This window comes from Electrophorus electricus, chromosome 10 (genome assembly GCF_013358815.1).
Source record: "Electrophorus electricus isolate fEleEle1 chromosome 10, fEleEle1.pri, whole genome shotgun sequence".
Lineage (NCBI taxonomy): Eukaryota > Metazoa > Chordata > Actinopteri > Gymnotiformes > Gymnotidae > Electrophorus > Electrophorus electricus.
The window spans coordinates 24,041,300-24,052,055 of record NC_049544.1 but is presented as its reverse complement, the minus strand read 5'-3'; the positions used below and the strand labels follow the sequence as shown (position 1 = coordinate 24,052,055).

At 44.4% G+C, this 10,756-nt stretch overlaps 1 protein-coding gene across 1 annotated transcript in view; it reads left to right on the top strand.

Moving 5' to 3' along the window:
• The window catches only part of myo3a (myosin IIIA), a 57,012-nt gene that overhangs the window by 18,659 nt on the left and 27,597 nt on the right, over positions 1-10,756 (top strand). The window contains exons 6-13 of the mRNA XM_035530880.1: positions 2,734-2,879; positions 5,412-5,477; positions 5,961-6,116; positions 6,522-6,560; positions 7,756-7,855; positions 9,075-9,191; positions 9,734-9,838; positions 10,283-10,366. Coding sequence (XP_035386773.1) covers positions 2,734-2,879; positions 5,412-5,477; positions 5,961-6,116; positions 6,522-6,560; positions 7,756-7,855; positions 9,075-9,191; positions 9,734-9,838; positions 10,283-10,366 — 813 coding nt within the window. The remainder of the gene's footprint in view (positions 1-2,733; positions 2,880-5,411; positions 5,478-5,960; positions 6,117-6,521; positions 6,561-7,755; positions 7,856-9,074; positions 9,192-9,733; positions 9,839-10,282; positions 10,367-10,756) is intronic.

Genomic DNA, 10,756 nt, shown 5'->3' with positions numbered 1-10,756 from the left:
AGTGTCTCTGAGCAGGGGAAGGGATTAAACCTGAATGATGGCTATGTATTTTTCAAATGCTGAAGTTTGGTGCTTTACAGACCAGATGAAAAGGTTAACATAATCAGTGGCTTTTGTTTGATAGTTTGTCTCAATTTTGAGACATTTCACATTGTAATTTAACAGGAATTTAATAGTTTTTTTTTTACTGCCAGTGTTGTTTCAGAGACTTGGAAGCAAACCATTTTACACAAAAGAAATGCCATTGGCCTCACTGATGAAGGATCTCTGTCCAAAATGTCCTGTTTCTCTGGAAACCATGTTTACTTCACTACAATCTAGAATATCTCTACATCACTAACTAAATCACACTGCAGTTACTCACCAGGAATATTCTTTATATATATATATATATATATATATATATATATATATATAGATAGATAGATAGATAGATAGATAGATAGATAGATAGATAGATAGATAGATAGACACACACGCACACACACACACACACACACACACACACACACACACACAAACAGGACTCCCAAGCTCCCAGGTTCTGGTTGGCCCCCAAGCTGAGTGGGGTATTTATATATAATTTCCTCCTTCCTTGAAGGTCTTTTTCCTTCAAGCTCGGGTCCTCTACCCCTCTACCAGAGGTCTGGGAGCTCAAGGGTCCTGCATAGTATCTTAGCTGTTCCCAGGACTGCACTCTTCTGGATGGAGATCTCGGATGTTGTTCCTGGGATCTGCTGGACTCTCCAAGTTTGGGGGTCACAGTCCCTAATGCTCTGATTACCACCAGAACCACTGGTGCCTTCACCTTCCACATTATTCCAGCTCTTCTCTCAGCTCTTGGTATTTCTCAAGCTCTTCGTGTTTCTTGGTCCTGATGTTGCCATCACTTGGGGTCACCACATCTATCACTATGGCCCTGTTCTGCTGTTTGTCCACCACTACTATATCCGGATGGTTAGCCATTACCATCTTGTCTGTCTGTATCTAGTTCCACAGGATCTTAGCTTGGTCATTCTCCACCACCTTTGGTGGTGTTTGCTACTTAGACCTGTACCTGTATACAGATGTTTCTGTATAATATACCTGCCACTTGGTCATGGTGTTCCATGTGCGCTCTGCCTGCTGGCATCTTGCATCCCGCTGTTTTGTGCTGGATTGTCTCAGTGGCATCTTTGCACATCTTTGATGTCCTGCCAGGTGTGATAGATTCAGCCTCTGCTGATCTTGTATTCAGAGCTTGTTCCTGTGCTGCCATGATAAGTGACTCCATGCTGTCTTTCAATCCAGCCTTTTCCAGACATGGGTAGGATTTCTCCATATCAGCCACTTCCACTATCTGCCATTGGTACGTACCGTGCAGGGGTTTGTCCTCCCATGATGGCTCCTGCTCCTCCTCGCTTCCATCTTCCTCAGGTTTCTGCTGTCTGAGGTTTTCTCTAACCACTTCATCACCTGGGGCCATCACACTGGTGTACTCCTGGATCTTGGTTATTTCACCCTGGATAGTGGCTCTGACACTCACTAGTCCTCATCCCCCCTCCTTCTGTTTAGTGTTCAGTCCCAGAGTGCTGGATTTGGGATGAAACCCTCCGTGTATTGTGAGGAGTTTCCTTGTCTTGATGCCAGTGGTTTCTATCTCCACCTTTGGCCAGTTTATTATGCCAGCGGGGTGTCTGATGACTGCTAGAGTGTAGGTGTTGATAGGTGTTTATAGGTGTTTATAGCGCAGATCACATTTCTCCTGTTCAGCTCACTTCTCAGGACAAGTCTCACTCTTTGTAGGTATTTGGCTGTAGCTGCTTTCATGGTAGCCTCTTTATGGTTCCCATTTGCCCCTGAGATTCCAAGGTAGCTGCCCTCAACACCTGCTATGTTACCTACTGGTAGTACAATCCGCAGCAGATCTGGTGTTGAGCTTGGTCTTGGTTCCCATTGTCAGGGTGTGGGGATGATAAATGATACCTCCCCTCTGATCTGTCATCCTGTGTGTGTGTGTATATATACATATATCAGTATGTATGCGTGTATAACTGTATCTGTGGATTCCACATGGACTGAACGATGTCTCTGAACTTGATAGTTCAAGTTCAAGCTCGGTTTATTCGTCACATACATAGTCATACACAGTATAACTCGCAGTGAAATGGTGGAGAGTGCTCTGTCCAAACTGAGGAAAAGAAAACAGAAAATATATATATGCAAGATAAATATATATATATTCTATGTATGTGCAAAATATATTGACAATGTATGTACAATATATGTATATTATGATTATATACACAATGTACAATGTATATGGTTGGGTATATATGTACACAATCTACAGAATGTACAGTGCAGGTGTAATATGGTTGGGTATATATGTACACATATACAAAGTATATATATATATATATATATATATATATATATAATATATACATATATATAAAGTATATATATATACTTTTGATCTGATCAAGTGGTCTTTTTTTCTGAACGCTGTATGACATGAATATAAGATTTTTGCCTTTCACGTCTCTTCTAATCAGAAAAGTATAGACAAAAATAGTCTCTCACAGTAAAATGCCTGTGTTAACAACATTTCAAAGACAGCCGTTCATTTTTGTTTCTACATTTAAGTGTATTTTTAAATAAATAAGTAATAAGTGAAATGTACTTTTTTTTAAAAAATATTTTTGAATGTTTTGTTTGTGAATGAGCCTTGTCTGTGGCGTGCTATTGCAGGTCGTAGCATGCGAACAGCAGCTAGACTCCACCTACGACGCTCGCTGTGACATCTGGTCTCTGGGCATCACTGCCATCGAGCTGGGTGATGGAGACCCGCCCCTAGCAGACCTCCACCCAATGAGGGCTCTCTTTAAAATCCCAAGGTGCTGTGCTCTCATTTGCATTAATCATGCGTCTCACTCGGCTTGCTCGGCTCTGCGTTTTTGTCATGTGTTTTTCTTTGCTCACCTGCTCAGTCAGCCTCAGTTTCACTACACTCGGGAGTAGCTTCGTCTCGTTTTGAAATGGTCAGAACTCGCTGCTCCGTTTCCTTCATGGCGTGTTCCAGCTGCTGGAGTAAACTGTCGGGGAGGTTCACACTGGAAATTGCAGACAGATATTTGCGGTTTGTTGTACAAAGACGGGTGGCTGCTCCATTCTCCTGCATGATATAGACGGTTTGCTTTAATTTCTAAGGCTGTGTTTGACCTGCTCACAGTGCTGAAGTTTGCTCTCAGCTACTGCTGTGGGCTGCATATCATAGAGGTGAAATCTGACTGAGTACTGTCTTCTTCTTCTTCACACACGCACACACACACTCACACACTCACACACACACACACACACATACACGCACACACACACTCACACACTCACACACACACATACACACACACACACACTCACACACACTCACGCACTCACGCACACACTCACACGCACTCACGCACACACACACACTCACACACACTCACACACTCACACACACACACACACACACACACTCACACACACTCACGCACTCACGCACACACACACACACGCACTCACGCACTCACGCACTCACGCACACTCACGCACTCACGCACTCACGCACACACACACACACACACACACACACACACTCACACACACACACACACACACACACACACACACACACACACACACACACACCCCTTTTCTTTCTCTCTTTCTCCCCCGATCTCTCTTTTGCACTCGTTCCTTCAGGCAGAGTGCTGTACAGAGCGGTCCTATTGAATTCGTATGTCCTCCGTCAGGCTCAGTCTGATATCAAAGGGACATGGACATTTTCCCCAGATGAGTGACGGAGTTCAGACATCTATACAGTGCTGTGTCAGGGTCAGTCATACATCAGAAGTTGCAGATCCTGTTTACAGGAGTGAGGCCTCCCACACCTGCAGGGGAACAGGCCGAGGACAGCGAGATGAGAACTGTCTTTAGTGTTGGCCCCGAGATGGGCAAGTACATGAAGGAGTGTGTGTGTGTGTGTGTGTGTGTGTGTGTGCGTGCATGAGTGTGTGAGTGTGTGTGTGTGTGTGTGTGTGTGAGTGTGTGAGTGTGTGAGTGTGTGTGTGTGTGTGTGTGTGTGTGTGTGAGTGTGTGAGTGTGTGTGTGTGTGAGTGTGTGAGTGAGTGTGTGTGAGACTGCAGCAAAGCCCAGTATCTTAGAATTGAATTCAACTATATAACACATTACTGTATAAATATGTTTACTACATGGACTGATTTTGTGTTTCTGGTTATCTCACTCTTAGAAAAAGTGAAACCTTCATCTTCTGTTTATCTTGACGTAAATGCTCACAGATGTTGGTGCCTTATAAGCTGGGGTTTTTTTGGCTCTTTCATAGTGTAGTGATTCATAAAGAAAGAAGAATGCTGACAAAACAAAACATGTAAATCTGAGATGAATTAGTCTTCTAGCCGGAGCAATGCACTTAAAAAGAATTCCCTTTTAAACTACAAACCCTTGTTGCTCCCTTGTTTTTCAGACGGGATTCCGCTTTTTTTCCCTTCATGAACTGTTTCCATAATAAGAAAGCATTTTAATAGCCTGAGCATCTGAACAAAAAAAAAACCAAAAACGCATTTTTGAAGTGTCTGTAAACTCCGTCTGGGTGGTGGTGTGTGTGATCATCACAGATTCCCCCCCACGCCCCCACCCTCTGCACCATTAGGGTAATTAATGGCTGTGATGGGATGTTGGAGAGGGTGCTGAGGTGCTGGCCATACGCCTGCAGTGGCTCACCAAAGGGGCTCCTGTCTCTGCTAAAAGGCTCTTTGCGTGGGGCACTAAATGATGTCTAATTACTCCCATTGTCTGGCAGTAGTGTGTGTCTGTCAGGCCCCTGGGGACCCTGCTCCGCGTCTGTGTTCTCGCTACCCGGAGTGCTTCGCTGTGCCGTGTGTTTTACTGTGTCTCGTGAATCGGAGTTATTGTACTGTGTACTGGGACGTCCACTGAACACACATCCAATTATATCGTATATGAGTATTATAACCACAATAGCAGTCGGAACAATAAAAGCGAATTTTAAAACGCTTGAGGTGGTTTAGAGTTGAGTTTTATTTCATTTTGTTGCCTGCAGAGCTCTAAAGTGTTCTGAGTGAATAAACGTGAGATGGCCATTTGGTTTACAGAATATCTAAACTGGAAGAAGGGTTGTGATATATCCTCACAGTAGCAACAGCACGGACTCTGCCACTCTTTATGCCAGTGTGTTCATGCCTTTGGAAAACGTGTGTGTTCTTTGTTTATTTATGCCTTTTTACTCATCTATTGTCTAACAGCCGACTGCCTTATCAACTAAGGATGTCTATTTTTAAACATCTGAGAAGTTTAATAAAATTTCAGTCGTCTCTTACATTTCCGTTCCTCTTTTCTTTCTCAAACAGAAACCCTCCTCCAACTCTCCAGCAACCAGAGATCTGGTCAGATCAGTTTAATGATTTCATCTGCAAGTGAGTGAAGAGTGTAAACTTGCGGCCTGTTTGTGTGCTTGCAGTGATTCAGGAGTGCTTTTCACTGATGTCCTGTAATCGGTGTGTAATTCTATCACTAACATTCCCATCAGGAAATACGCAAACAGTGGCAAAGCCACCTTTGGATTAACTCTCACTCTCAAGTACGGGCCACATACCTCCATTATGTAGTTTGTAGTAGTTTTTGCAGAACCTAAAGCACAGAGAGCTCATCTGTAACACAGTGGAGTTGTAGATAAATTTGGTTTCTTGTTACTTTAACTGAATTTTCTGTAGCGTTTTTTAAACGAGTGTCTTCCTTACGTTCATCTTTATGGTTTTCCAGAGTATGTGTCACGTTATTCCCAATCACTCCAGTGTATACATTCCCATACGCAGTGCACTTCACTTCTACACATTTCCATTTTGAGGACAGTAGCCTGCGTAGGGCGTGTAAGGCGTGTGTGCCTGTGCTCCGTGCAGGTGTCTGATAAAGGACTACGAGCTGCGTCCGAACGTGCATGACCTCCTCCAGCATGTGTTCTTCAGCCAGGTCAAAGGCTACGAGGAAAACCTGCAGAAAGTTCTCAGGGATCTCATTGACTTCAACCAGCAGATGGGCATCGTGGAGAAGATCAGGTACTGGAGAACACGCATGCGGACACCGGCGTAGCAAGGAGAAAGCACACGAGTTCTGTGTCATAACTCTGAAAGGTTCTCTGAAATCGACACTTGGGGTTTAGCTGCAGTAGTTCCATGAAACCACTGAGTGTTTTGTATGTTTTCTGAAAAAGGGAAAAAAAACCAAAAAAACCTCCACTTTTCTCCTGACCTCACTGTTTAGAGTAACGTGACACTGCACACAGTACACGGCCCACCTTAAGACACCTATCGCTGAATGGACAGTGTCCCCCAGGGGCCCCACCTCTTTGTCGCCACACAAAAGGCCTTAATGCTGTCTGACCATTTAAAAGTTCTCCCTCTGCTGAATCCTCCGTGCTCTGCCCTGCGTCTAAGATGTCCGCGTCATTTCTGTTTTTTAAGCCAGCGTCGAAAGGCTGAGAGGAGAGACGTGAATGACAGGTAGGGGATGACTCCTGCGTCGTACAGTGGTAGGACAGATAAGATGAGGTCTCCAGCTGCACTGTATTAGCTGTATTGACTCTTTCTTCCATCTTTGATGTGCCTTTTGAGGAATCGTGCTCGCTATCGGAGTATACTAGTTTGCGGCATCTGTGCTGTGGTTTTTTTATGACTTGGTACTGGCAGTCTTTAAGATGTTATTAATTTAGTTGTTAAGTCTGAAATATATTAGAAATGATAACCTTCTGGACCACAGAATTATTTTACTCTCAGAATGCTGTTATCTTTTATCTTGGTCAGTGCCGTATGCTATCACTAAATCAGCAAAACCAACATATGGTTCCGATGGTTCTAAAGGTTCTTATGCTTCCAGTGGTTCTGGTGGTTCTGAAGGTTCTGATGGTTCTGAAGGTTCTGATGCTTCCAGTGGTTCTGGTGGTTGTGATGCTTCTGAAGGTTCTGATGGTCCTTGTGGTTCTGATGGTTCCAGTGGTTCTTGTGGTTCTGATGGTTCTGATGGTTCCTGTCTAGAAGGTTTTGGAGCTTTTTAAGGAATTCTTCCTCCAAAAAGGCACCAGTTGTTTGGGCTTTCAAGCTGGACATTTAGCCTTTGAAACTGGACATATCACCAAACTAATGAAGACTAGGCTGAGAGGGATTGGTTTATGTGACTAGAACACACTTTCGCACGTCAGATTCCTGAAGTGTTTGAGGTTTTATTTTGTAAACAGACAGCATTCAGTCAGAGGTGTAATAGTTTAAGCTTGGAAAAGTAAAAGTCCTACCATGATTTTGTATTACTAATTTAACTTGAGATAATAAGCAAAACCAGATTGTTGGGTCAAAAAGGAGGACTTTTACTTTGTGAGGCCAAACCTGTGCATGAGAAAAGGTTTGTGAACCCTCGGGGTGTGTTCTTTGTTCAAGAATAAGAGCCTTTATTATTACTTACATAAAGATCTGCTCACCTTTTAGGAGCCATTCTTGCACAAACCCATATAATACCAAAGGGTTCACAAACTTATTTTCCCACTGATATCCATCCATTCATGTTTCTGTTTTGTTGTAGTAATTGTTCTGTATGTATTACTGTGTGCTGTTGTTAAGTCTTGTTGTGCTGGTTGTTCTAAGTGCGTTATTCAAATGATGCTTTTGTGTCTCCTCTGTGTATGGATCATTGCATACTGTACTATAGGCATGAGAGGATTCACACTAAAAAAGGCAGCAACATGAAGTCCCAGAGCCAGGTGCTGGAAGATGTGGAGGATCTGGCAACCCTGGAAGTACTCGATCAAGTAAGAATTTGCACTTCACCTTGCACCAGTCTTACCATACAAGCCAATTACTGCACAGCAAGCAGACCAGCTACATAACACCATATGTACTTATAACTCCTCACCATACATACCAGATCAGAGCTACTATACCAGTAATTCCAGAGTGGCAATGGTTCCAGAGCCACAATACCAGTGGTTCCAGTGACATTATACCAGTGGTTCCAGAGTCACTGATTCCAAAGCCACTATAGCAGTGGTTCCCAACTGCAGTGCTAGAGGTGTGGTTTAGCTGCAGCCCAGTGTGATTGTCCTGTTCTGTCACACCTGACTCTGCTCATCAGTTGATTACCAGGTTTAATAGTCTAGACTTTGTCATCTGCAAAGTTGATAGAGTTGAGTTCTTTTGTGAAATTCAAGCTTTGCACTTCCTACTGGCCTTCAGCAAAAACTGTACATTATAGAATCAGTGCAGTAAGGCTTAACCTGTCCTCCCTCTGCTGGGTGTCCGATTAACTTGTAAAAGGGAGGGTTTTGTTTTTCAGTGGGTTTTTAATTTCCAACGAGTCTGTCAAGTGATGATAACTCTCTGAGTGGCCCCATTTTTTAAACGTCAAGACAAGGGAATGAGCGAACAGATTAGAGAACAATAACTGTTTGTGCAAAACCACACTTGTGGTGATTTATCAACACACTGGCACCCACTGATGCCTTGAAGGGTATAAATCGTTCAGACGCCCGGGGATGTGTTTTGCCCCCATTCCTTAACGCAGACAGGCTGGCTGGGAGGAATCTGGAGCTCACTTTATTCTCATGTCCTTGGAGTGATGGTAGCCTCTGATACACTGCAGCTGTGTGGAATCTGTCTTCTGAGCCATTAGGCAGGGTGTGGACACAACACGCTTGTCCACAGCCATGGTAACCCAGACCGATCCTAGCCGGTGTTTTCAACATTCAGCCCAGTCCAGCTTTCCTGCTCTGGTAGATGTGATTTAACTCACTTGAGTTTTGCTTATATAGTGTTTTTTTACAGCAGGCATTGTCGAGTCTATCTCACTAGTAGGTAGATGCTAAACCTATGTGGAAATGCAGTAGCCGGGGTGGAGCGTAGGAGGTAGAGCTATTTTGATAAGCTTCTGTCTCACATGTTGAGCACCTCATGAAGGAACATAACCAGGATGTGGAACCGGTTTGTGGAGCACAGAGAGGCCGTCTATAACCCCAGATTCTTTTGTGTAAGAATACAGTCACGGCGCAGCTGCAGAGACGCTATGCAAAGGACCACATCTACACATACGTGGGGGACGTCCTCGTCGCAGTCAACCCTTTCTACAAGATGGATCTGTATTCTCAGGAGGTGTGTGTGTGTGTGTGTGTGTGTGTGTGTGTGTGTGAGTGTGTGTGTGAGTGTGTGTGTGTGAGTGTGTGAGTGTGTGTGTGTGTGTGTGAGTGTGTGTGTGTGTGTGTGAGTGTGTGTGTGTGTGTGTGTGAGTGTGTGCGTGCGTGCGTGCGTGCGTGTGTGCGTGTGTGAGTGTGTGCGAGCGTGTGTGCGTGTGTGCGTGTGTGCGTGTGTGTGTGCGTGCGTGTGCGGGTGTGTGTGTGTGTGTGTGTGTGTGTGTGTGTGTGTGTGTGGTTACATGCCATAAACTGAAGCTGGTCATATATCATTTGGGATATCATCACCATTTCAACATCTACTGCATTCTTTTTCGTGCGCCCCCCCCAGCTCTGTCTTTCTCTCTCTCCCTCTATGTTAGCTGCCTCTTGTCACTAGGCCATATCCATTCCTTCTTTCTCCCTCTTTTTGGTCTTTTATTACAAATGATATTTAAATGTTATTTTTTGCATTCGAAGTCTAATCAAAGTCTTTTGGTCTTCCCTTCTGTTTCATGTCGTCAGCACTCACAGATGTACATTGGCACCAAGCGCGTGGCTAACCCTCCTCACATCTTCGCAGTGGCCGACAGTGCATACCAGGCCATGGTGTCTTACTGTGCCGATCAGGTAGTGTAGCACCATCTGTGTGCGTGGATAAAGATTATGAGAACCTGTTAACAACCTCTACAGCCTCTAGAAGTGGCTGTGTCTCTGTTCTATTGAAGGTCATACTGACTGGAGGTGAGGTGTTACTCAGGCTCCCCTCCAAGAATGATGTTTGTTTCGTTGCCCATGCTCATAACACCATATCAATGCACGTGTCGTCAATAAGTGCTGTTCAATAAGTCTGGGTCTTACTGCCACTGCTGGTGCTTTAACTCAGACGCTCTTAGAAACGGATCTTCTGTTACAGAACCTGTTCTTCCTGTCGCAGGAAGCACCTTGAGGCTGTGTTGCTCTGCTGCATATGGAGGGCGCAGCCCGGGGACAGATTCTGTAGTGCACTGGCGCTCGTGGGCGTTGCTGTATCTAAGGGTTTGTTGTGACCACACCTTCCTTCCTCCCGTGCAGTGCGTCGTGATCAGCGGGGAGAGTGGAGCAGGGAAGACGGAAAGTGCCCACCTGCTGGTGCAGCAGCTCACGGCTCTCGGCAAGGTTTGGCCTTCGTCTAGAGTCTAGAAACGCAGTGAACAACTGTCGACATGTCAGCGAGGGTCCAAAATAGCTCAGAAAGGTTTCACGGCACTTTAGATCGAGAGCTCACATGTGGAACTCACATGTGGGACAAACGCCGCTTCTCACAGTCTCTGGAGAGATGACGTGAGTGTGAACATTATCAAGGAAAAAATAACGAGCGTTTCTGTTCTCCGCTGAATTCTTCTCATTCTGATGGTAGCCTAGGGGCAGGACTCTCAAAAAAGTGCTTTAGAAATATGACGTTTTTGGATTACCATCATAGCCAATTTTTTTTTGTTCCGTTATCAAACTAAACACAATAGTGTTTAACAGAGTGTAATGTTTAGAATAATATGCAGAATGCCTTCT